This window comes from Grampus griseus (genome assembly GCF_964374135.1).
Source record: "Grampus griseus genome assembly, chromosome: 19".
Taxonomy (NCBI): domain Eukaryota; kingdom Metazoa; phylum Chordata; class Mammalia; order Artiodactyla; family Delphinidae; genus Grampus; species Grampus griseus.
The window spans coordinates 11,645,131-11,672,214 of NC_139013.1; the positions used below are offsets into that span (position 1 = coordinate 11,645,131).

Here is a 27,084-nt window from a genome sequence, read left to right on the forward strand (position 1 = left end):
CTCTATTAGATTTAAATATATTAATTGACTTATGTTTATTACTTGCCTGGTTGTATTTAAGGTCAGGTGGTGCCAGCTAGGAAACCTGGATTTCCTGGTTTCGTTCAGGTAAGTGAGCTTAAGCCTGGGTAGGGAGAGGGCACAGGAAAAGACTGTCAGGAGAAGGCATTAGAGGGAGCAATAATTTTGGTGATAATGCTTTTTTTTTGAGAACACTAGAATGGTTTAGGGAGTAGAGACAGGGATGGGGAGCGTGAGGTGGGAGAAGAGCATCTTAAGGTGCGCTCACTGCCTTGTTGACTGAGAATGTTTCATCGGGAGGGTGGGCTCTCATAGCTCCTGTAAGGGCAGAGCAAGGCTTGCCAGCTGAGAAATGGCTGGCAGGCTCTGGAGGGCTTGGTTGGCTTCTTGTGGTGTCTTTAGTGTCCTAGGTTGAAAACAAAAGGGGGAGACGACTGTTAATGCATTTTTTAAATTTAATTTTTATGAGCGCTTTTAAAATGTTAAAAGTAAGACTCATCTAGTGGAAAAATTAAAATAAAACTTATTTATTTTTTACATAATAGTTTGTTCTCCATATCTTTTTGTATGTAAACATAATAGTTTACTTTTAAAAAAATGAGCTTATACTATACATATTGTTTTGCTCTGTACCTTTAACAAATCTTTTACTATTGCACAATATTTTATTTATTTATTTATTTTGGGGCTGCATTGGGTCTGCATTGCTGCGCGTGGGCTTTCCCTAGTTGCGGCGAGTGGGGGCTACTCTTTTTTAAATTAATTAATTAATTAATTAATTAAATTTATTTTTTTTTCTGCTTTGGGTCTTGTTGCTGCGCGGGCTTGCTCTAGTTGCGGCGAGCGGGGGCTACTCTTTGTTGCGGTGTGTGGGCTTCTCATTGCAGTGGCTTCTCTTGTTGCGGAGCATGGGCTCTAGAGCGCAGGCTCAGTAGTTGTGGCGCACGGGCTTAATTGCTTTGAGGCATGTGGGATTCTCCCAGGGCTTGAACCCATGTCCCCTGCATTGGCAGGCGGATTCTTAACCACTGTGCCACCAGGGAAGCCCCTATTGCACAATATATATATATATATTTTTAATTTATTTATTTATTTGGCTGTGCCGAGTCTTAATTGTGGTATGCAGGATCTTCGTTGACACGTGCGAGATCTCAGTTTCAGTGTGTGGGATTTAGTTCCCTGACCAGGAATTGAACCCAGGCCCCCTGCATTGGGAGCGTGGAGTCTTAGCCACTGGACCACCAGGGAAGTCCCTGTTGCACAATATTATACATGTATAGAAGTCCATAAAACTTATGTGTGCAGTTCAATAAATAGTTACAAAGAAGATATTCACGAAACTACTACCCAGGCCTAGAAATAGAATATTGCCAACAACCCTCCTCCTTTTCTGATTACTAACCTCTCTCCCCCTCACATTGGTAATCCCGACTTTTACAGTAAGCATTTACTTTTTTTCTTTATAGTTTTACCACCTACGTATAAATTCCTAAATAGTTTAATTTTGCCTTTATTTGAACCTTATGTATATGAAATCAGGCAATAACTATTTTGGTTTTATTTCTTTTATTCAACATTATGTTTGTAATATTCATTTATGGTTTTTTATTGTTCATTCTCATAGATATATAATATTTGAATATAGTACTATTTATTTATTCAGGGACCAGTTTTCAGTTTGGGGTAGTTATGAACACTGCCGCTATGAAATCCTTGTTCATGTCTCCCACTGTACATAAGCAAGCATTCTTTTTGAGGATACGTCTAAGAGTGGAATTGCTTGGTCACAAAGCTTAAACTTTAGTAAATAACCACCAGCACTTTTTCAAAGTGATTTAGCAATTAAACTCCCATTAGCAGGAGATGAGAGTTTCTCTGTTCTACTCTCTGCCAATACTTGGTATTGTCAGACATTAAAATTGTTGCCAGTCTGATGATATATAATGATCTCTGTTTGGGTTTAATTCATATTTTTCCAGTTACTAGAAGGGTTGAGTGCCATTTCACATGTTTATTAGCTACTTGGATTTCTTGTCTCTGAAGTGCCTATTCAAGTCTTTTTCGTATTTGTTGTGTTGCCTGCCATTGATCTACAGGAATTCCTTATATAGTCTGAATAGTAATCCTTTGTTGATCATATATGTTGCAGACATTACTCCTACTCTGTAGACTGTCGTTTTATTCTTCCTTTTGGTTTTTTTTTTTGTTTTTTTTTTTTTTTTGCGGTACGCGGGCCTCTCACTGCTGTGGCCCCTCCCGTTGCGGAGCACAGGCTCCGGGCGCGCAGGCTCAGCGGCCATGGCTCACAGGCCCAGCCGCTCCGCGGCATGTGGGATCCTCCCGGACCGGGGCACGAACACGTGTCGCCTGCATCGGCAGGCGGACTCTCAACCACTGCGCCACCAGGGAAGCCCCTTGGTTTTGTTTTGTTTTGTCTGTGCCACGCAGCTTGTGGGATTTTAGTTCCCTGACCAGGGAGCAAACCCGGGCCCTTGGCAGTAAGAGCGCTGAGTCCTAACCACTGGACCACCAGGAAATTCCCCATTTTATTCTTTCGATGATCAAAATTCTTAATTTCAATGAAGTCAGATTTATTAATCTTTTTCTTTATGACATATTTTTTGTATCTTGTTTGAGATATCCTTTCCTACCCCAAGGTCATGAATATATTCTCCTACATTCCCTTGTCTTTCATATTTAGATCTTTAATTCACTGAATTTTATTTTTGTGATGGGTTTAAAATAGGGGGGTCTCTGCACCTTTATTTCACTTAATGTATTGTGGATATCTTTCCAATGAATACATAATGATCTACCTAATTATTTTTTTCAACTGCAGAAGTGCCCAATTTGCTTTTGATGAGTTTTTAAACTGAGGTATAATTGACATGTAACATTATATTAGTTTGACGTGTACAATATAATGATTCGATATTTGTATACATGGTGAAATGATCACAGAATAAGTCTGTTAATGATGAACATTTAAAATTTCATTTATTTATCGATACAAATACTGGTATAATGCATATGCTTTGTACATATATCTTTGAGTATCCATGCTAATATTCTATACTAGAGATTGTGAAGTGAGATAGCTGGTTAAAAGGTACACACATTTAAGTTTTTTTTTTTTTTTTTTTGGCCACGCCTCTCGGCTTGCAGGATCTTAGTTCCCTGACCAGGCATTGAACCGGGGCCCTGGCAGTGAAAGCGCCGAGTCCTAACCACTGGACCGCCAGGGAATTCCCTGTTTTTGATAGGCATACTACCAAATTGTATTTTACCTCCATCAACAGTGATAAGGATCTTGATTTATCTTATTCTTTTTTAAAAATTTATATTTTATATTGGAGTATAGTTGATTAACAATGTTGTGTTAGTTTCAAGTGTACAGCAGAGTGATTCAATTATACATATACATGTATCTATTCTTTTTCAAATTCTTTTTCCATTTGAGTTATTACAGTGTATTGAGCAGAGCTCCCTGTGCTATACAGTAGGTCCTTGTTGGTTATCTATTTTAAATATAGCAGTGTGTACATGTGAATCCCAAACTCCCAGTCTCTCCCTCCCCCACCCCCCTTCCCCCCCATAACCGTAAGTTCATTCACTAAGTCTGTGAGTCTGTTTCTGTTTCTGTAAATAAGTTCATTTGTATCATTTTTTTTAAGATTCCACATATAAGTGATATCATGATATTTGTCTTTCTCTGTCTGATTTACTTCACTTAGTATGATAATCTCCAGGTGCATCCATGTTGCTGCATGGCATTATTTCATTCTTTTTAATGGCTGAGTAATATTCCATTGTATATTTGTACCATATCTTCTTTTTTTAAAAAAATTTATTTATTTAATTTATTTATTTCTGGCTGCATTGGGTCTTTGTTGCTGAGCACGGGCTTCCTCTAGTTGCGGTGAGCGGGGGCTACTCTTCCTTGCAGTGCGTGGGCTTCTCATTGTGGTGGCTTCTCTTGTTGTGGAGCACGGACTCTCGGCATGTGGGTTTCAGTAGTTGTGGCACGCAGGCTCAGTAGTTGTGGCTCACAGGCTCTAGAGCACAGGCTCCGTAGTTGTGGCACAGGGGCTTAGTTGCTCTGCGACATGTGGGATCTTCCCGGACCAGGGATCAAACCATGTCCCCTGCATTGGCAGGCAGATTCTTAACCACTGCACCACCAGGGAAATCCCCACCATATCTTCTTTATCCTCATCTGTTGATGGACATTTAGGTTGCTTCCATGTCTTGGCTATTGTAAAGTGTTGCAATGAACACTGAGGTGCATATATCCTTTCAAACCATGTTTTTCTCCGTATATATGACCAGGAGTGGGATTGCTGGATTGTGTGGTAGCTCTATTTTTAGTTTTTTAAGGAACCTCCGTACTGTTCTCCATAGTGGCTGTACCAATTTACATTCCCACCAACAGTGTAGGAGGGTTCCCATTTCTCCACACCCTCTCCAGCATTTATTGTTTGTAGACTTTTGGATGATGGCCATTCTGACTGGTGTGAGGTGATACCTCATTGTAGTTTTGATTTGCACTTCTCTAATAATTAGTGATGTTGAGAATCTTTTCATGTGGTTTTTGGCTATCTGTATGTCTTCTTTGGAGAAATGTCTATTAAGATCTTCCACCCATTTTTTTTGAGTGGGTTGTTTGGTTTTCTGATATTGAGCCATATGAGCTGTTTGTATATTTTGGAGATTAACCCCTTGTCAGTCGCTTCAATCGCAAATATTTTCTCCCATTCTGTGGGTTGTCTTTTCATTTTGTTTCTGGTTTCCTTTGCTGTGCAAAAGCTTTTGAGTTTAATTAGGTCCCATTTGTTTATTTCTGTTTTTATTTCCATTACTCTAGGAGACAGATTGAAAAAGGTGTTGCTGCGATTTATGTCAAAGAGTGCTCTGCCTATATTTTCCTCTAAGAGTTTTATAGTATTTGGTTTTAGCTTTAGGTCTTTAATCCATTTTGAGTTTATTTTTGTGTATGGTGTTAAAGAATGTTCTAATTTCATTTTTTTATGTGTAGCTGTCCAGTTTTCTTAGCACCATTTATTGAAGAGACTGTCTTTTGTATACGCTTGCCTCCTTTGTCGTAGATTAATTGACCAAAGGCGCATGGGTTTATTTCTGGGCTTTCTATCCTGTTCCATTGATTCATATTTTTGTTTTTGTTCCAGTACCATACTGTTTTGATGATGGTAGCTTTGTAGTGTAGTGTGAAGTCAGGGAGCCTGATTCCTCCAATTCTGCTTTTCTTTCTCAATACTGTTTTGGCTATTTGGGGTCTTTTTTGTCTCCATACAAATTTTAAGATTTTTTTTGTTCTAGTTCTGTGAAAAATGCCATAGGTAATCATTGAATCTGTAGACTGCCTTGGGTAGTATAGTCATTTTGACAATATTGATTCTTCCAATCCAAGAACATGGTATATCTTTCCATCTGTTTGTGTTATCCTCGATTTCTTTCATCAGCATCCTGTAGTTTTCAGAGTACAGGTCTTTTGCCTCCTTAGGTAGGTTTATTCCTAGGTATTTTATGCATTGTGATGCAATGGTAAATGGGATTGTTTCTTTAATTTCTCTTCTGATCTTTTGTTGTTAGCGTATAGAAATACAACAGATTTCTGTGTGTTTATTTTGTATCCTGCAACTTTACCGAATTCATGGATGGGCTCTAGTAGTTTTCTGGTAGCATCTTTAGGATTTTCTACATGTAGTATCATGTCATCTGCAAACAATGACAGTTTTACTTCCTCTTTTCCAATTCGTATTCCCTTTATTTCTTTTTCTTCTCTGATGGCCATAGCTAGGACATCCAAAACTATGTTGAATAAAAGTGGCAAGAGTGTCTGGTTCCTGGTCTTAGAGGAAGTGCTTTCAGCTTTTCACCATTGAGTATGATGTTAGCTGTAGGCTTGTAATATATGGCCTTTATTATGTTGAGGTATTTTCCCTCTATGCCCACTTTCTGGAGAGTTTTTATTGTAAATTGGTGTTGAATTTTGTCAAAAGCTTTTTCTGAATCTATTGAGATAATCGTATGGTTTTTATTCTTCAGTTTGTTGGTGTGGTGTATCACACTGATTGATTTGCAGATATTGAAAAATCCTTGCATCCCTGGGATAAATCCCACTTGATCATGGTGTATGATCCTTTTAATGCATTGTTGGATTTGGATTGCTAGTATTTTGTTGAGGATTTTTGCATGTATGTTTATCAGTGATATTGGCCTGTAATTTTCTTTTTTTTGTAGTTATCTTTGTCTGGTTTTGCTGTCAGGGTGATAGTGGCCTCATGGAATGAGTTTGGGAATATTCCTTCCTCTGTGATTTTTTGGAATAGTTTCAGAAGGATAGGTGTTAACTCTTCTCTAGATGTTTGATAGATTTTGTTTGTTGGGAGTTTTTAAATCACAGATTCAATTTCAGTACTTGTGGTTTGTCTTGTTCATATTTTCTATTTCTTCCTGGTTCAGTCATGGGAGATTGTACCTTTCTAAGAATTTATCCATTTCTTCTAGGTTGTCCATTTTATTTGCATACAGCTGCTTGTAGTAGTCTCTTATGACCCTTTGTATTTCTGTGGTGTCTGTTGTAACTTCTCCCTTTTCATTTCTATTTTATTGATTTGAGCCCTCTCCCTCCTTTTTAATAAATTTATTTATTTTTGGCTGCACTGGGTCTCCATTGCGGTGCACTGGCTCTCTCTAGTTGCGGTGAGTGGGGGCTACTGTTTATTGCGGTGCACAGGCTTCTCATTGTGGTGGCTTCTTTTGTTGCAGAGCACAGGATCTAGGCGTGCAGGCTTCAGTACTTGTGGCACGTGGGCTCAGAAGTTGTGGCTCGTGAGCTCTAGAGCACAGGCTCAGTAGTTGTGGCACATGGGCTTAGTTGCTCCACAGCATGTGGGATCTTCCCAGACCAGGGCTCGAACCCATGTCCCCTGCACTGGCAGGCGGATTCCCAACCACTGTGCCACCAGGGAAGCACCCCCTTCCCTTTTCTTAATGAGTCTGGCTAAAGGTTTATCAATTTTTTTTATCTTTTCAAATAACCAGCTTTTAGTTTCATTGATCTTTTCTATTGTTTTCTTCCTATTTCACTCTTTCTGCTTTGATATTTATGATTTCCTTTCTTCTACTAACTTTGGATTTTGTTTGTTCTTCTTTCTGTAGTTGCTTTAGGTGTAAGGTTAGGTTGTTTATTTGAAATTATTCTTGTTAGGTTGTTTATTTGAGATTCTGCTTGAGGTAAGATTTTATTGCTATAAACTTCCGTCTTAGAAATGCTTTTGCTTTGTCCCATACGTTTTGGATGGTCGTGCTTTCATTTTCATTTGTCTCTATGTAAGTTTTGATTTCCTCTTTGATTTCTTCAGTGATCCATTGGTTGTTTAGTAACATATTGTTTAGCCTCCACGTGTTTGTGTTTTTTACAGTTTTTTTTCTTGTAGTTGATTTCTAAACTCATAGTGTTTGGTTGGAAAAGATGCTTGATATGATTTCAGTTTTCTTAAAATACTGAGGCTCTCCTTGTGGCCCAGCATGTGATCAATCCTGGGGAATGTTCCATGTGCACTTGAAAAGAATGTGTAATCTGCTGCTTTTGGATGGAATGCTCTATAAATATCAATTAAGTTGGTCTGGTCTAATGTGTCATTTAAGGCCTGTGTTTCCTTATTGAGTTTCTGCCTGGATGATCTGTCCACTGATGAAAGTGGAGTGTTGAAGTCCCCCAATAGTATTGTGTTAGTGTTGATTTCTCCTTTTATGGCTGTTAGTATTTGCCTTATATACTGAGGTGCTCCTATGTGTGGTGCATATACATTTTTTGTTAACGGCGCAAATACTTTTACAATTGTTATATCTCCTTCTTGGATTGATCCCTTGTTCATTATGTAATGTCCTTCTTTGTCTCTTGTAACAGTGTTTATTTTAAATTCTATTTTGTCTGATATGAGTATTGCTACTCCAGCTTTCTCTTGATTTCCATTTGCATGGAATACATTTTTCCATCCCCTCACTTTCAGTCTGTATGTGTCCCTAGATCTGAAGTCAGTCTCTCGTAGACAGCATATAGATGGGTCTTGTTTTTTTTTTTTTTTGGCTGTGTTGTGTGGCATCTGGGATCTTAGTTCCCTGACCAGGGATCAAACCTGTGGCCCCTGCTGTGGAAGCGCAGAGCCTTAACCACTGGACTGCCAGGGAAGTCCCAATACAGGTCTTGTTTTTGTATCCATTCAGTCAGTCTATGTCTTTTGGTTGGAGCATTTAATCCATTTATGTTTAAGGTAATTATCAATATGTTTGTTCTTATTTCCATTTTGTTAATTGTTTTGGATTTGTTTTTGGGGGTGTTTTTTCTTCCCTTCCTCTCTTGTTCTCTTGTGATTGATGAGTAACTTTAGTGTTGTGTTTGGATTCCTTTTTCTTTTTTGTGTGTGTATCTGTTGTAGATTTTTAGTTTGCAGTTACCATGAGGTTTTGATATATTGATAGCAGTCTATATATAAACAAGATTGTTTTAAGATGGTGGTCTTTTAATTTCAAATCCATTTCAGATATCCTGCATTTGTACCCTCCTCCTTTCCTGATTATATCATATTTGTGTGAGGATGATTTCCTACCTTTATAGTATGTTTGCCTTTACTAGTGAGCTTTTCCATTTGTAATTTTCTTGTTTCTAGTTGTGGCCTTTTCTTTTCTGCCTAGAGAAGTACCCATAGCATCTGTTGCAAAGCTGGTCTGGTGGTGCTGGATTCTCTTAGATTTTGCTTGTCTCTAAAGCTTTTGATTTCTTCAGTTTTGTTGAATCTGAATGAGAGCCTTGCTGGGTAGAGTATTCTTGGTTGTAGGTTCTTCTCTTTCATCCCTTTAAATATATCATGCCACTCCCTTCTGGCCTGCAGAGTTTCTGCTGAGAAAATGGCTGATAACTTAATGGGGGTTCTCTTGCACGTTATTTGTTGCTTTTCCCTTGTTGCTTTTACTATTTTTTCTTTATCTTTAAATTTTGTCAGTTTGATTACTATGTGTCTTGGCGTGTTCCTCCTTAGGTTTATCCTGCCTGGGACTCTGTGCTTCCTGGACTTGGGTAACTGTTTCCTTTTCCATGTTGGGGAATTTTTCAGCTATTATTTCTTCAGATATTTTCTCAGGTCCTTTCTCTTTCTCCTCTCCTTCTGGGACCCCTATAATGTGAATGTTGGTGTGTTTAATGTTGTCCTCATTTCTTTTTCTTTTTCGTTCTGTTCTGTGGCAGTGATTTCCACCATTCTGTCTTCCAGCTCACTTATCCGTTCTTCTGCCTCAATTCTTCTGCTATTGATTCCTTCTAGTGTATTTTTCAGTTATTGTATTTTTCATCTCTGTTTGTTTGTTCTTTAATTCTTCTAGATGTTTGTTAAGCATTTCTTGTATATTCTCAATCTGTGCCTGCATTCTTTTTCTGAGATCTTGGATCATCTTTACTATTATCACGCTGAATTCCTTTTCAGGTAGGTTGCCTCTCTCCACTTCACATAGTTGTTCTTCTGGGGTTTTATCTTGTTCCTTCATCTGGGATATATTCCTCTGCTGTCTCATTTTGTCTAACTTTCTGTGATTGCGGTTTCTGTTCCACAGGCTTCAGGGTTGTAGTTCTTCTTGCTTCTGCTGTCTGCCCCCTGATGGATGAGGCTGTCTAAGAGGGCTGTGCAGGTTTCCTGGTTGGGGGGACTGGTGCCTGCCTACTGGTGTGTGGAGCTGCGTCTTGTCCCTCATGGGCAGGGCCGCGTCAGGGGGTGTGTTTATTGGGTAGCTGTTTATTCAGGAAGACTTTAAGCAGCCTGTCTGCTGATGGGTGGGGCTGTGTTCCTACCCTGTTGGTTGTTTGGCCTGAGGCATCCCAGCACTGGACCTACAGGCTTTTGGGTGGGGGCAGGTCTTGGTGGGAAAATGGTGGCCTTTGAGAGGGCTCATGCCAATGAGTACTCACCAGAACTGCCTCCACCAGTGTTCTTGTCCCCACAGTGAGCCACAGCCACCTTCTGCCTCCGCAGAAGATCCTCTAATACTAGCAGTTAAGTCTGGCCCAGTGTCTTATGAGGTCACCGCTTTTTCCCGTGTCCTGATGTGCATGAGACCCTGTTTTTACCCTCCAAGAGTTGAGTTTCTGTTTCGCCCAGTCCTTTGGAATTCCTGCAATCAATCCCCGCTGGCCCTCAAAGCCAGATTCTCTGGGGGCTTCTCTTCATGTTGCCAGATCCTCAGGCTGAGGAGCCTGACGTGGGGCTCAGAACTGTCATTCCTGTGGTAGAACTTCTGTGGTATAATTTTCCAGTTTATGAGTTGCCCACCCGAAGTGTATGGGATTTGATTTTATCGCAATTGTACCCCTCCTACCATGTTATGTGGCTTCTTCTTTTTTTTGTTTTTTTGTTTTGCGGTACGCGGGCCTCTCACTGTTGTGGCCTCTCCCATTGCGGAGCACAGGCTCCGGACGCGCAGGCTCAGCGGCCATGGCTCACGGGCCCAGCCGCTCTGCGGCACGTAGGATCTCCCCGGACCAGGACACGAACCCGTGTCCCCTGCATCGGCAGGCAGACTCTCAACCACTGCGCCACCAGGGAAGCCCGTGGCTTCTTCTTTGTCTTTGGATGTAGGATATCTTTTTTGGTAGCTTCCAGCATTTTTTTATCAGTGGTTGTTCAGCAGTTAGTTGATTTTGGTGTTCCTGTAAGAAGGGGTGAGCTCATGTCCTTCTACTCTGCCATTTTGTCTCCTCCTCCTGATTTATCTTATTCTTGATAATATCATAATATCAGTCAGTTTAAGATTTGCCAATATACTTTTTATATGACATTTAATAACAGACTAGGGAGCAATCAAATTCTGTTTGTCACCAACACTGGTGTCATCTCCAAAGATCAATGGCCAGGTCCCCAACAGCCCCATCTCCCTCCACTTTGATAAGCAATGGCATTCTATCATTAAAGAATTAGGTTATACCTCTCTAGTTGTAAGAGAACTGTATTCTGCTTTTCTTTCTCTTCCTATTTCCCCACAAGTTGACACTGAGTAGAAATGGCTGAGGAGTGTGCTTATCCTGGTCTTCATTTCATCTCTCTTATCTCTTTGCAACCCCTGCTTCAACCCTGGTTGATTGCACAGAGTGACTCTGGTTTAAGGAAGGTCATTCTTTTGCAACTTACTGGTTTTCTTCACTCTGCCCTTGAAATGATCACAGGGACACGGCTTCCTTGGCAGCCTGGGCACTGTCATGAGTTTTCTTTTAGGGGCTCTCAGGAACCAATCTGAAATAAGGGAGTTGCTGCTTAGAAGGGTTAATATGTTTGAGGCAGGGCTTTACTTGCCATCTTCCTTGCCTCTCGATTCGTTTTCATACTGCAGTGGGTGTGGGAAAGGGTCAACCAAGCACAGTGAAGATATCCAGTTATATGAGCACCAGGGTCTCTAAGTTGTTTGCCTGACCTGTATGGGCAAGGATTTGGTGGCAGGTTTGGAGGAGGCATCAGGGTATCATTAGGGAGACTGAAAAATGAGGAATAAGACCTAGGTGTCTGCTTTTTAGTGTCTGCTTTACCTCAAGCAAGCCATGCCTCTCTGATTTCAGTCTTACCTGTGAGTAAAATAAGGTTGAGAATGGGGTCCAGGAAGGTCTTGGAAGGCAACCCTGGGTTGTGGGGAAAAGAGGGTAAGGGAGAGGGGGCAGCCAGAGATTCAGCCAGCTCCCTGCTGGACCTTGGAGGAGTCCAGCTCTTGCCTAAGGCTCAGAAAGAAAATAAGTGTTGGTGCTGCATGTGATGGTCTTGCGGAGAGGGGAGAGGGTGAGGGCAGCTCAGATAACATCTGCTCTGGTCTCAGAGGGACTCAGCAGAGCAAGTTGGGATCTGATGGTGCATCGCTGTTGTCAATACTGGATTACTGACCTTTGCACTCACATTCTTGGGCGCCTTCTCAGAACCACTTCCCAGAAGCCTGGCGTTGGTCCCTGTGGCCTCTGGTGACCCATGTCGGAAGGAAACAGATCATTTCGTCACTGGAAAGCAAAGGCGCCAAGAGAATTGGTACCCTGCCATTGTGCTAACTAGGTCAGTACAGCTCCATTGCTCTTCCTTTGTTACTCAGGGATCTAGGGAACTTCAAGAGAGGAGTATTTTATATGTATTTTATTTATTTATTTATTTAGGCCACGCTGCACGGCTTGTAGGATCTTTGTTCCTTGACCAGGGATTGAACCCAGGACCTTGGCAGTGAAAGTGCAGAGTCCTAACCACTGGACTGCCAGGGAATTCCCTGTTATATTTTTTAAATTATATAGTTTATTTATAATGCTGTGTTAATTTCTGGTGTACAGCAAAGTTATTCAGTTTTATACACACACACATATATTCTTTTTCATATTCTTTTCCATTATGATGTATTACAGGATATTGAATATAGGTCCCTGTGCTATAGTGTAGGACCTTTTTGTTTGTCTATTTTATTTTATTTTTTTAAGTTTATTTGTCTGCATCGGGTGTTGTGGCATGCGGGAGCTTAGTTGCGGCATGTGAGATCTTTCGTTGTGGCACACAGGCTTCTCTAGTTGCGGTGTGCGGGCTCAGTAGTTGTGGCGTGTGGGCTTAGTTGCCCAGCGGCATGTGGAATCTTAGTTCCCAACCCACGTCCCTGCATTGGAAGGTGGATTCTTAACCACTGGACCACCAGGGAAGTCCTCTATTTTATATATAGTGGTTTGTATCTGCTAATCCCAAACTCCTAGTTTATCTTTCCCCTACCCCCTTTCCCCTTTGGTAGCCATAAATTTGTTTTCTATGTCTGTGAGCCTGTTTCTGTTTCTTAAATAAGTTCACTTGCGTCATATTTTAGGTTCCACATATAAGTGATATCATATGGTATTTGTCTGACTTACTTCACTTAGTATGATCATCTCTGGGTCCATCTGTGTTGCTGCAAATGGCATTTCATTCTTTTCTATGGCTGAGTAATATTCCATTGTGTATATGTACCACCTCTTCTTTATCCATTCATCTGTCAATGGACATTTACGTTGCTTCCATGTCTTGGCTATTGGAAATAGTGCTGCTATGAACATTGGGGTGCATGTATCTTTTCAAATTATAGTTTTGTCCGGATATATGTCCAGGAGTGGGATTGCTAGATCATATGGCAACTCTATTTTTAGTTTTTTGAGGAACCTCCGTACTGTTTTCCATAGTGGCTGCACCAATTTACATTCCCACCACCAGGGTGGGAGGGTTCCCTTTTCTCCACACCCAAGAGAGGAGTATTTTAAATGAATAATCCAGAATTGAAGTTTAAAATCTGGCTTAGAAAAAAGCTTACCTGGAAGTAGGTCGAGAAAGAATGGCTTCTGGATGGAAAAGAGCACAAACGGTAGGGGTTAATGAAGACCTTACATCCTCCCCCCATTAAAATCCTCAAGACTTAAGGAATGAGAGCAAGGAGTAGATTATTCCATTAACCAGTCAGGAACTTCACCTGACCTCCATGTTTGGTTGTATTTGAATCCATAATCCCAATTCAACTATAAAAGGATGGTATTTACCTTTGTTCCTCTGGAACAAATCCATTCTGTTTTGGCCTCCATTCAGGTCTGTCTTATCACCTGATGCTATCTTACTCGCATTTTGTGATACCTAAAATATTTTTATGACAATCAAGTATGATGTTTTATAGAGATTCTGGGACTAGAAATGGGCCCAGATGATGCTTCCGCTGTACAGGAGCTGCTCATGTTTCCTGTCAGACTTAATTACGGTTTCACATGGTTCCCCATCACATTTGAATGCAGCTGTATCCTTGCACAATTACACTTAAAGTTTGTTGTTTGAAATGTGTTGTGGACTGAACTGTGTCCCCCTAAACTCATTGAAGCCCTAACCCTTAATAACTCAGAATGACTGTATTTGAGGATAGGGCCTTTATAGAGATGATTAAGTTAAAATGAGACCCTGATGGTTGGGCTCTAATCCAGTCTGACTGGAGTCCTTATAAGGAGAAGAGATTTGGGCGCACAAAGAGACACCAGGCATGTACATGCACAGAGGAATGACCAGGTGAGGAAATAGCAAGGAGATGGCCATCTGTAAGGCAAGGAGAGAGCCCTCAGAAGAAACCAAAGTTGCTGACACTTTATCTTGAACTTTCTAGCCTTCAGAATTGTGATAAAATAAGTTGTTGTTTAAGTCTCCTAGCCTGTGGTATTTTGTTATGGCGGTCCTAGCAAACTGAAAATCTTTCTCCCTTACTAGACTCTGACCCAATGGCTCAGTGGTCGTTCAGCTACAGGGCTCCTGACACATGGTAGACACGTGGTAAATGTTTGTTTGATAAGCGGATGGACAGGTTGTCCAGAGAGGGCCCTTAGAGCAGCATCTGGTTCAATCCAGCTCTATTTTCCAGACTCGTGCCTTTCTGTCGCACAGACGGAGGGTCTTGCATCATTTCCCTACCTGCTGGTTTCTAAATGTTCTCACGTGCTGTTTTGAGTGGTGTTAATTTCAACAAGCATGGCCCCTGCTGTCTAAACTTTTCTAATATTTTACTCTCGCCTGACCTCTACTTCTGGTTCCAGAGAAAAGCCACAGAATATTGGAGCCAGAAGGTATCTTGGAGATGAGGTCTCTTGGAACGCCTACACTGATGAGTTTTTCTTCTTCATTTAAAAAAAATTGATCTTTATTGGAGTATAATTGCTTCACAATACTGTGTTAGTTTCTGTTGTGCAACAAAATGAATCAGCCATATGCATACATATATCCCCATGTCCCCTCCCTCTGGAGCCTCCCTCCCACTCTCCCTATCTCACCCCTCTAGGTTGTCGCAAATCACTGAGCTGATCTCCCTGTGCTATGCCGCTGCTTCCCACCAGCAATCTTACATTCAGTAGTGTGTATATGTCGATGCTACTCTCACTTCGCCCCAGCTTCCCCCTCCCCACCCCATGTCCTAAGTCCATTCTCTATGTCTACATCTTTATTCCTGCCCTGCCACTAGGTTCATGAGTACCATTTTTTTTTCAGATTCCATATATATTCATTTTTAATGGGACATAACTATATTAGAGAAAATTTGTAAAGTCCAAAACCAATTTTACTCTTACCAAATGTTGGAATTTTAGTGTGAATACGATTTTTTAAATATAGTGGTAACCACGGTATGTGAACGAATTTCTTTCTGTTCACTTTATAAGCTTGTTCCCGTGTTGTCTTACAACATTTATAACAGACATTTTGAATGACTACATAACACTCCCAAGTATACATACTTCAGATTACTTTTAAAAAAATTATTTATTTATTTGGCTGCGCCAGGTTTTAGTTGCGGCACGTGGGATCTTCATTGCGGTGTGCGGTGTGCGGGCTCTTAGTTGCAACATGCAAGATCTAGTTCCCTGACCTGGGATCAAACCCGGGCCCCCTGCAGTGGGAGCTTAGAGTCTTAACTGCTGGGCCACCAGGGAAGTCCCCAGATTACTTAATTGTTCTCTCATTGTTGAGTATTTAGATTGTTTTATTTTTGGATATTGATAAATTTCTTTGTAACTGTTTTCTAAATGTTGGATTTCTGTCTCCGGGAAGACTTCCCAAGTGGAATTACTGGGTCAAAAGTTAAGAACAGTTTTATGTTTCTTGATATCTTTACCAAGTTGCTTTTAAAAGAGTTGTACTAATTAACTAAATCACTGTCCCTTTTATTTTCAGGTGAGGAAACTGAGACCCAGAGAGAGCAAATGAAATGCCCAAGTTCACAAAGGTAATGGTGACTCATCTGTAGCTAAAATCCAGGTCCAAGACTCCTACTCTGCTGTTCTTTCTGCAGCCCTACATGACCTAATGTCATGGTGTAACTGAAAATGAAGCCGTTACTATAGTATCATGTCCTCCAAACGTCAGGCATTATTGGACCACCTTAATGATTTTTGCTATAGCTTATACACCTCTACTATTATTTATTTCATACTTTTTGCTTTAAATAAATTTAATTTACATAACATCTTCATTCTATGCAATATTTTTTGTGAGATTATCCATTTGATATATGCTTAGATTTTTTTCTAACATGCATTAAAATAAGCATGTAACTATTAAAGTAAAAACTAATTTATGTTCTACCTAAAATCAGTTTTGGAATATATTGATGCAATGTAATAAGCATGGACTTTATATCTAGGCAGACCTGGGGTCAACTGCTTCCTCTGTCAGTTAACTCTGTAGCCTGGGAGAAGTCACTTAGCTTCTACGATCTTTGGTTCTCTGGTTTGTAAAGAGTGGATATTAGTATCCACCTTGCAGTGTTGTTAGGAATAAAGGAGCTACTGGGGGCCTGGTGCCCAAGGAGGTGTTCAGTATATGATGGTTATTATTGTGGTTATTATTGCAGACTTCTAGTTATTTCCCAAAGGGTGTGTCTATGCTGGAATGTTTGTCTTATTGCTTTCTGCTGATTTGCATGTGTAAAGAAGTAACTTCCACCTGTTAGTTTTTGCAGTAGATCTATTATTTTTTTGACTTTCCAGTTCTACTACATATTAGCTTTGTGACTTTGGACAAGTTGCTTAACTTTTCTGTGCCTCATTTACCTAATTTATAAAATGGAGCTGAAAAAAGTACATTGGTGTGTGTATGCATACATCTGTCCACCAGAGGGCCTAGATGCAATAGCCCTTGTAGCAATGGGCAATACCTTGTGCCCAAGGTTTGTGTATATCATTTTCCCCTGAAAGGAGCCGTGGCTCCGAGGAGAAATGGCTGACTCCAAGGATAGGGAAGGAAAGTAGAAGATAAGCCTGGAACATCTAGTGGTGTCAGAAAGTCAGAAACTGCTAAAAAAAATCCCGATATGTCAAAATGATGCAGAAGCCAACTTGAAGAAGTTCTTAGTGGCCGGTTTTGGGACAATATGAATGACATTATAAATAAGGATAGTAATGGATTATAATCCACAAATATCCCTGAGAATTTACTTATATAAATAAATAATTGAATACCTGAATAAATGAGAGAGAAGGAAGAGCTCTTTCTTTTTGTTTTTCCCCTTGGCTGCACCACACAGCTTGAGGGATCCTAGTTCCCCAACCAGGGATTGAACCCTTGCCCTTGGCAGTGAAAGCACGGCGTTCTAACCACTGGGAATTCCCCGGAAGAGCTCTTTCTTACAGTAGAATCCTAATTAATACGTTTAGAAGGAATGTTGGAAATAGAAAAATCACCATTTGGCTAAGACTATAGTAATACCTGTTGTAGGCGAGAATCATCAATGGATTTTAAAAATTAATAGGCAAAAGTATGACGAGAAGAAACAGGCTATTTGCATAGTTTCGAAGTATCTCTCCACAAGATACTTATTAACTACAATGAGAATATAGTACCTTTATGGACACCGCCTTAACTAGTGTTCAAACTTAACATCACCCATAAATGAGTATTGTTACCGTGGGCCTCTGATGTGCCGAGAAGGCAAACGTCACTTCTGTGGTGTTCTTGCCAAAAATGCGTAATCTGAATTTAGTCATGAGGAAACATCAGATAAGCCCAAGTTGAGGGATATTCTATAAAATAACTGACAATACTCTTCAAAAGTGTCAAGATCATGGAAGACAAGGAAGGCTGACAAAGTACTCTAGATTGGAGGAGACCAGGAGGTCCTACATTCTTCAGTGTAGGATCCTGGATTGGATTCTGGATCAGAAAAAGAATACTAGTGGGATGAATTGGGAGATTGGGATTGACATATATACACTAATATGTGTAAAATAGATAACTAATAACCTGCTGTATAAAAAAAATAAAATAAAATTCAAAAAAAAGAATACTAATGGGATGATTAGCAAAATCTAAAAATTTGTACATTAGTTAATAGTACTGTATCATTGCTAATTTTCTGGTTTTGATAATCATATTATGGTTATGTATGATGTTATTGGAAAAAAACTGCATGAAGGATATATTGGAACTCTGATTATTTTTACCATATTTTTGAAGTCTGAAGAATGAAAAGTTAAAAAAAAAAGACATTAGGGACTTCCCTGGTGGCACAGTGGTTAAGAATCCACCTGCCAATGCAGGGGACACGGGTTCAATCCCTGGTCTGGGAAGATCCCACATGCCGTGGAGCAACTAAGCCCATGTGCCACAACTACTGAGCCTGAGCTCTAGAGCCTGTGAGCCACAACTACAGAGCCTGCGTGCCACAACTACTGAAGCCCACGTGCCCTAGAGCCCGTGATCTGCAACAAGAGAAGTCACCACAATGAGAAGCCTGTGCACTGCAACGAAGAGTAGCCCCCACTCTCCACAACTAGAGAAAGCCCGTGCACAGCAAGAAAGACCCAACACAGCCAAAAGTAAGTAAATAAATTTATTTTAAAATATCGTATCAAAAACAAACAAACAAAACAAAAACCCTAGGGATAAACTTAACCAAGGAGGTGAGGTGAAAGATCTACATGCTGAAAACTATAAAACATTGATAAAGGACATTGAAGATGATTCAAAGCAACAGAAAAATATCCCATGCTCCTCGATTGGAAGAACTAATATTGTTAAAATGGCCGTACTACCCAAAGAAATCTATAGATTTAATGTGATCCCTATCAAAACACCCATGACATTTTTCACAGAACTAGAACAAATAATCCTAAAATTTATATGGAACCACAGACGACCCTGAATTGCCAAAGCTGTTCTGAGGAAGAAGAACAAAGCTGGAGGCATAACCCTCCCAGACTTCAAACAATACTACAAAGCTACAGTAATCAAAACAGTGTGGTATTGGCACAGAAACAGACACATAGATCAATGGAACAGAATAGAGAGCCCAGAAATAAACCCACACACCTGTGGTCAATTAATCTACAACAAAGGAAGCAAGAATATACGATTGAGAACAGTCTCTTCAACAAGTGGTGTTGGGAAGACTGGACAGTTACATGTAAATCAGTGAAATTAGACCACTCCCTCACACCATATACAAAAATAAACTCAAAGTGGCTTAAAGACCTAATATAAGACATGATGCCATAGAACTCCTAAAAGAGAACATAAGCAAAACATTCTCTTACAGCAATATTTTCTTAGGTCAGTCTCCTAAGGCAAAAGAAATAAAAGCAAAAATAAACAAATGGGACCTAATCAAACTTAAAAGTTTTTGCAGAGCAAAGGAAACCATAAACAAACAAAAAGGCAATCTGTGGAATGGGAGAAAATATTTGCAAACAATGCGACTGCCAAGGGGTTAATATCCAAAATATACAAACAGCTCATACAACTCAATATCCAAAAAACAAACATTCCAATAAAAAAATGAGCAGAAGACCTAAATAGACATTGCTCCAAAGAAGGCATACAGATGGCCAACAAGGACATGAAAACATGCACAACATCGCTAATTATTAGAGAAATGCAAACCAAAACCACAATGAGGTATCACCTCACACCAGTTAGATTGGCCACCATCAAAAAGTCTACAAGTAATAAATGCTGGAGAGGGTGTGGAGAAAAGGGAACTGCGCCACCTGGAAGCTCAGTGAGCTTTCCCCAACCCATTGCCTTTTTGCCTTAGTAGCTACTTCACTCATCTGATTGACTGAACCCTTACTAAGTTCACATTATCAATCGTTGACTCGTTACAACAGTTGTACATGCTAAGTGGTATTTTATTCATTTTAAGAAGATAAAACTGAGGCTGAAAAATGTTAAGCATCTTGTCCAGGGTTTCAAAGTAAGTGATGGAGCCAGGATTTGGATCGCGGTTCCCCTCAATGCAAGTCTGAGTCTCAAGGTCCAGGTGAGTCTAAACGTGTCGCCATGTTTGAGAATTACTGGTAGAGAGCAGTGGCCCCACTGGGCAGTGGTTCCCCCTCCAGGGGACATTTGGCAATGTCTGGAGATATTTTTGGCTGTACTAACTGGGCGGGGCAGGGTGGTAGGGGAGAGGCTGCTCTTGGCTTCTAGCAGGTGGAGGCCACGTGGATGTTGTTAAACAGGTTACAAAGCACAGAACAGCACCCCCCCCCACAACAAGGAATTATCCAGCCCTAATGTCAGTGGGCCTGCTATGAAACGTGGGTGTCGAGTCTCCTAAGGGCAACATTTTGAGTTCAGAAACCTGAGGATTTATTCTTTCACTTTGCGAATATTTACTGAGCACCGTGCGGGATAGTGTGAGGGATGTGGAAACAATACACCAGATTGTGCCAGAGGGGAGGTTACAGTGTAGAAGGGCAGGGGTGGAGGTGGGAGAGGCACACCAACACCTCAACTTAAGGTAGAACATGAAAAGGGCAGAGAGTCGAGTTAGGGTTAAGCTTGTTCACAGGCGGGAGGGCTCACATGTGGTCCTGGGACGAATCAAGGGAGGCTGTGGGAGGAGGGGGCTTGGGGTGGGTTTTGTGAGCGAAGCTGAGCTGGTGGGAAAGCACAGGAGCAGCTCGGGAGCAGCCCGAGGCCTAGCTGAGTGGAGCACAGAGCACTTAGTGCGAGGAGGGCTGGACTGGAAAGGCAGCTGTGGCTGCAGCTTGGAATCCAGGCTGAGGACTCTAGCCTTGGTGTCTGTCCTAGTGGTGGAAAAGCCTTCCCTTCCAGAATGGTGGTCTAGGCCCCAGGGCTGGGGGGCCCAGCAGCTTCCAGAGAGCTCTCTCTGTAAGGGAGGGAACGTTGGAAATTGGGGTGGAGTAGGGAGAACTCCTGATTTTAGGACAGAGTTGATGCTCAGTATATAACAAAGCTATTTCACCTCAAAGTAGCCCTTGGGGAGATGTTCCCCTCGAGAGCAGACATAGGTCGGGATGAGGTCTCTTCTGCACAGCTGTTCTGCTAAGGGCTAGGCCACTTCAGCTGTAGTGAAAAGTGGAGCCGATTCGGAGCCCCTAACCCAGGGTCTGCTTCCCAAAGGTGAGCTGTTCAAACAGGGCTTGGTGTGCCTACAGTTTCAATCATGGGTACTACCTGGTGGTGTGATTTTTCTAGTTTATCACCGTACTGTGAAACAGCATTAAAAATTGTTGGGGCACATCTGGTGCACTGTAAAGAATACAGTCGAGGATGACTTACTGTCTGTGGTTGTACAGTTGCCTTCAACACCCTCCCACCACTGCCTCCAAGCCTGGCCCTGGGGACATTCATTACCTCTAGAACAGGGACTGGGGGGGCAGGTGAGGCAGCAAATCTTTGTTGGGCCATTATTTTTTTCTCCCCCGCCAGCTACAGTTGCAGACACTTCCATACACACAGGCTTCTTTAACTCTCACAACACTCTTTGGATTTATGTACAGTTCATTCCTTTATGTAAGTGAAGAAACAGGCACTGAGACAGGCTAACTTGCCCCTAATCCCTGTAACCTAAAGGGGCTACATTTTACTGCATGTGTGGTCACGTTCTTTTCTGTTTTGCCATGTTTCTCCCCCCTCTTTATCTTTCATAGAAAAAAAAATTTTTTTTACCTGGATTTGAGCTGCTGCGGACCGTGGACACCAGCATTAGTGGCAGCAACAGAAGGAGGGAAGAGATTAGAACTTTCATTTCAACTGTTGGTGCTGCTGTGCGTTGCTTGAAGAGTGTGTGGAAGGTTCCCAGTGAGAGGGTCCCGAGTTCTTGGAGTGGCTCAGGCCGTGCGTGGTACGTGGCTTGGGGGTCTGAGCCTTACTCCCAGGCCAGTGTTCCCACTAGAGGGTGAGAACGGCCAAGTGACGCTGGTCTCATTAGGTAACTGGACCATGTGATTTATGGGAATCTGGAAGGTAAAGGTGGCCAAAGAGAAGGAGTGAAGCATATTCTTAGGAACAAGGGAGGGCGACTGATAACTTGGCAGCAGTTCTCAGCCCCTCCCCTCCTCCCTCCCGCCTCCCTACCCGCCAGTGTGCTATGATTTCTTCCCCAAGTCTTTTTCCTTGTTTGAATTTCCTAATACATGTGAGTGACATTTTCTAGCTCAGTATCTGGCAGGAAAGAGAGTGCTAAGGGCTGGCAAAGAGAGACTCACACGGCGTGTTTCCCCTCTGTCCTCCCCACTCCCGTCCTTGGATCAGCGATAGCAGTGTTGTTTGGGAAGTTGCCGTGTCCCCACTGTTTACAATTTCCTCCAATTCCGTGGCCACGTAAGGAGGGAAGCAGAGAGGATCAAGGAGGAGAGGCTCTTCTCTCTTGCCCCGAACCCTGGCCTGGAGCACCGGGTCAAAGCAGGCCTCCTTGTTGGTCAGGCAGGTGGCTGTGGCCTCGTGGTTCCCGCCTAAAGGAGAGGGAACTGGGTTGTTGGAAGACCCTCAAGGCTTCATGTCCAAGAGGGTTTGAGAAACAGGAGCCACAGCGGGGAAGGTGTTTGCCCAGGCTGCTGGGGCTCTTGTTTCAGACCTTTTCCGGAAACAGCCCAAAGTGAAAGAGGGAGGTGATACTGAGGCTGGGACCTGGGACCCTTTGCTGCAGTGCTACAATGTTTGTACCTGGACACACCTCTCCTGGAGCAACAACATACAAAGAAACTGCATGGGACTAAAAATAACTGCATGCACTGGCAGTTGGGGCAAATTCTTGACAAAAGATAGAGACCAAAAAACCCAACTACCACTTTTGAAGAGCCCAGAGCAAAAGCAGGGGGTCGGGAGCAAAAGCAGGGTACTGTGAATGCCCCCTGCACACAGTACCACCTAAGGAATGGAGAAACCACCTTAGCTACCCCTGCAGCCCGACCCCTGGACACACCCCTACCCTCACCTCACATAAGGAACAAGCTCACCCCCACTCAGGGAACAAATGAGCAAGGGAACCTGTTGTTTGTTCTCGCTCCCCTCTGCTGCAGCAGGGGCCCCAATAACACCTTGCCTGAATTTCTTGTCTGGCCTCTGATCAATTTCCATTGATTAAGGAGGCCAGGAATCCTGGTGGGTAACAACATTACTTGGAGCAAACATGAAGGGCACAGAGCATCAGCACTTACTAAACTTACCAGTGCGCGACTTGATGGGAAAGTAAAGCACCCCCTCAGGCTCCATGTGTGTGAAAAAAGCATTTTTTTTTTTTCTGGTAATGGACTGCACTTTCACATGCTTTCTAACATAGCAGGCCTAGTTAAAGGGTTACAAAAATATCATTCAATTCAACAAACATTTACAGAGTACCCACAAAGTGCCACACCCCACATAAGTTCAGGAACGTAAAAATGAACGATTAACAGCCCGCGTCTCAAAAATCCCCACCCAATTAGCTGCATGCTCCTCCTCGGCCCTGCCCTCCTGTCTGCCATCCGCCAGCACAAATCCTACCCCAGCCTCCAGACCCAGCCCAAGTCCCACCGAACCCAGAGTCCGCTGAGCTACTCACAGCCCATGGTGAACTGCTGTGACTTCTGAAACTTGGTAGCACAATATCTCTAGGTTTTATGGAGTGTGTGTCATCTCCCTGGCTAAACTTGAGCTTCCTGAGGACAGAGACCATTGTTAGAATTTTCCAGGGAGGAGCCACATCAGTGGTTTACATCAGACCAAGCTCAGACCGAGCCTCCAACTCGAGGACAATCTCCACTGCCTAGCACAGTGCCTGCCGCCTGCAGATGCTTTATAAACTTTGTAGTAGCAAAGTCTACAATCAACCCTCCAACATGTCCATAGGCAGAAATAATCTGAAATTGAGAGGGTAAGAATGAGCAAACAAAAACCATGCCTGGCCTCTTCCCTCCTCTTGGCTGGAACAAAAGTCACACCATCTTTACTCACTCCTGCCTGGAGGAGCCAGGGAGGACTTCCTGCTAACCTTCCCCTCAGCTCCATAAATATCACCCAGCACTTAAGCCCAGCCTCCCGCCGTCTTCGAGCCCATTTCCTGAAGCCTCTGGAATGAGTCATATTTAATAAGTGCTGACGTTTGGGGCAAGAAGAGCCAACCCTCGCAGCTCCTTAACTGGTGAGAAAAGTAAGATGAAGTGCATTTACAGATTTTGGCCACAGGGTGGCAGCACCGCCTAAGTGCTGGTATTTCCCGAGACTACCCAGACGTGGTCAAGTCGGAGATGAAGTTAGGATCAGGAAAAGGGCGCAAGGGAAGTGACTAGGTGAACTTTTTTTTTTCTGCGAAGTGAGAGAGTTGAGATGAGTCTCAAACCATTGCATTTTAGAACTGGAAGACACTTTAGAGAAGCGTCTCAAACTTTAACGTGCTTATAGACCGATCACCAGAAAATCTTGTTCAAATACAGATTTGCTTCTTCTGGTGGAGCCTGAGATTCTGCATTTCTAATAAGCTTTCGGATGATGCCGTCGCTGCTGGTTATTGGACCCCACTCTGAATAGCAAAGCCTTAGAGGTCATGTAGATTAATTCTCCTTTCCCCCGATTTATGGATGAAGAGAGGCTGCAGTCCAGAGAGAGCAGGGGCCTTGCCTGACGTAGCCATGACTTCAGCACTTAGCTTTCTACATCTCAACCCAAGCTTCTCACTCTTAATCCACTATATCGTGTGGCCCCCTTTCCTGTTGTGGTGGCATCTCTGTAGCTTAGGAACCAGAACTCGCGCTATTACCACCATTTGGTTTAATCTTTGCTCGAGGCATCACTTTGGTTACTCCCTTATTCAAAACCTTCAGTGGCTCTTCTTTTACCACAAAATAAAGTTCAAATGTCTCAGTCTCATTTTCATGGCTGTACAGCATGTGGTCCCACTCTTGCAAGCTTACTTCAATCCATGGTTCCTTAACCCTGTGTTTCCTCTGTAGCTTTCCCTGCTCCTTCCTGTTCCCTAAACGTACTGTGTTCAGTCCTCTCTCAGTGGTAGTGGTACTGGCATGGGCTTGGAGTTAGATATACCTACTTTCTAATTCCAGATCCATCGATGACCTTGGCAAGTTACTTCACCTTTCTGAGGGCCAGCACCCTCCTCTGAAATAACCCCATACAGTGACTAAGTGGAGTAAATAAAGTAACATATGCAAACCTACTCTCATTTCTGAAATCCTTTTCAAAACTTGCATCTACAGTGGTGCCTGACACTTGGTTCTCTGTGTTTGTGTTTCTCTTTGTCTATTTCCCTGAGACTTAACCAGTCAAAGATCTAACCTGAATCCTGCCTCTTTCGTGAAACCTTCCCCAGCCATTCCTCACCTAGTTGAGCCCACGCTTTTATAAGTTATTTCATCTGTCTATTAGCATTTTATTATTTGCCAGCCCTTTCAGTGAGACCCCATAGCGAGGCTTCAGGGATAACTGGCTGTGTAAGAATTGAGGGATAATGAATGAACTCTTGTTTTAGTATTCGCTGAGCTTTAGAGTACTCCCTGCCTTTCCTTTTGTCACTTATTGCCTAGCAGCAGCTCCTCCTGTGCTAGCAGCACCAGGTCCTGGTAGTCTGGGTATTCTTTAGGGCCAGTTCTTGTCAGGCTCCTTCCAGCCTCTGCATTTTGGGTAAGTTGGTGTTTCCCTTTGTATGTTATTGAATGGCCCCTCCAAGGAAGGGGTTGATGATATCTCTTTCTGGAACCCCCCAGAAAAAAGCGATAAGGAAGTGTAGAGCCCAGTATCATTGCTTCAACAGCCTGGTGACAGGAGATGTGTACACTTTCCTATTTCATGAAATTTTTAACGAAGTCCCTCCTCTCTTATTTCAGAAGAGGTTAAGGACAAAAGACCAGGTGGGGAGGGCAAGGTCGTTTAAGGGGGGTCACGTACCTCTGACCTAGATTCTGTGAATTATTCATTCAACTGTACCCGGAAGTGTTCATCTTTGCATGTGTGGTCATATATTTACATCACGGGATCCATAATTCCCTCCCTCAGTGGCGCTTAGGAGCTCACATCAGGCTCATGACAGTACAATTATATGGTGTGTGCTTTCACTGCAGCAAAGGTTTCTCTGAGGTCTGGAGAGAAAATAGACCAGGAGAGCTGGACACTTTACCTAAGCATCCTGCCTTCTCTTTTACAGGACAGCAGTCTACTCAACCTATCACTTTCTCAATCAGGCGATTTTTGGCCTTTACTTCCCCCTACCATGGGTTCATGCCAAAGTCCAGTTATTATTTGTGCCTGGAACCAGCTGTTCTTTTAAAAAGAGAGGCCCAAGGAATGGCTTCCTTGCTGATTTCCAGAATTCTAAATCTTCTTGTCTCAGCTGGTGGTTTCCAACCCTGGATGCTAATTAGAGTCACCTGCAGGACACCGAAACCTAGCAACGCCTGTGCCTTATCCTCAGAGAGGCTTTTTTGATTGGTCTGTGGTGTGGCCCAGGCACTGGTGCTTTTAAGAAGCTTCCAAGCACAACAGTAGTGATTTCAGAGTGGAGGGAGCAGGAAGGGGAGGGTATTATAGGAAGAAGGAAAAGAATTTGAATAAATGCAGACGGGGGAATGTAAAATGTGGGTTCCGATCTTACTACATAGACCAAGGGAGCAGACAGGGTCATGCTTTGGGGACTTTTGAATGGCAGCTTAAATATTTGAACTTCATCTTCACAGATGATAGGAGTCACTAAAAAGTTTTGAGCCACATTAGCCAAGTGTTCAAAGGTAACATCACCAGTAATGAGATAATATCATGGGCCTGATATGATGGGCTGAGAAGGCATAGCACTGCTTCTGTGGTACTCTTGCCAAAATTGCATAACCTAAGTCTAATCATGAAGAAATATTAGATGATCTCAAACTGAGGGTCATTCTACAAAATAACTGGCTAATACTCTTAAAAATGTGAAGGTCAGGAAGGTATAAGGAATTCTGAGGAACTGGCCCAGATTAAAGGGGATTTAGGAGACAAAACAACTAAATGCAATGTGGTATCCTAGATTGGATCCTAGTTCAGAGAAAGGACATTAGTGGGAAAGATGACGAAATTTGAATAAAATCTGTAGATTTGTTGATTATATCAATAATAATTTATTGTTTTTGATAATCTCTATGGTTTTACCTACAGCATTAATATTTGGGGAAGTTGAGTGAAGGGTATATGGGAACTCGGACTATTTTTGAAACATTTTTGAATGTCTAAAATTATGTTAAAATGAAAAGTTAAGAAAAGAAAAGCAAAATAAGAAGCTTCCAGGTAATTAATG

The 27,084-nt window shown here is 42.2% G+C and overlaps 1 protein-coding gene across 1 annotated transcript; it reads right to left on the bottom strand.

Moving 5' to 3' along the window:
- Window positions 1-330: 330 nt before the first annotated feature.
- On the bottom strand, window positions 331-21,576 carry CXCL17 (C-X-C motif chemokine ligand 17; the record flags this gene model as incomplete). The annotated part of the gene is given in 7 exon segments (XM_082676794.1): window positions 331-371; window positions 374-417; window positions 9,930-9,951; window positions 11,220-11,321; window positions 11,958-11,985; window positions 11,989-12,038; window positions 21,498-21,576. Coding segments are annotated over 7 exon segments (366 nt in total).
- Window positions 21,577-27,084: the final 5,508 nt, after the last annotated feature.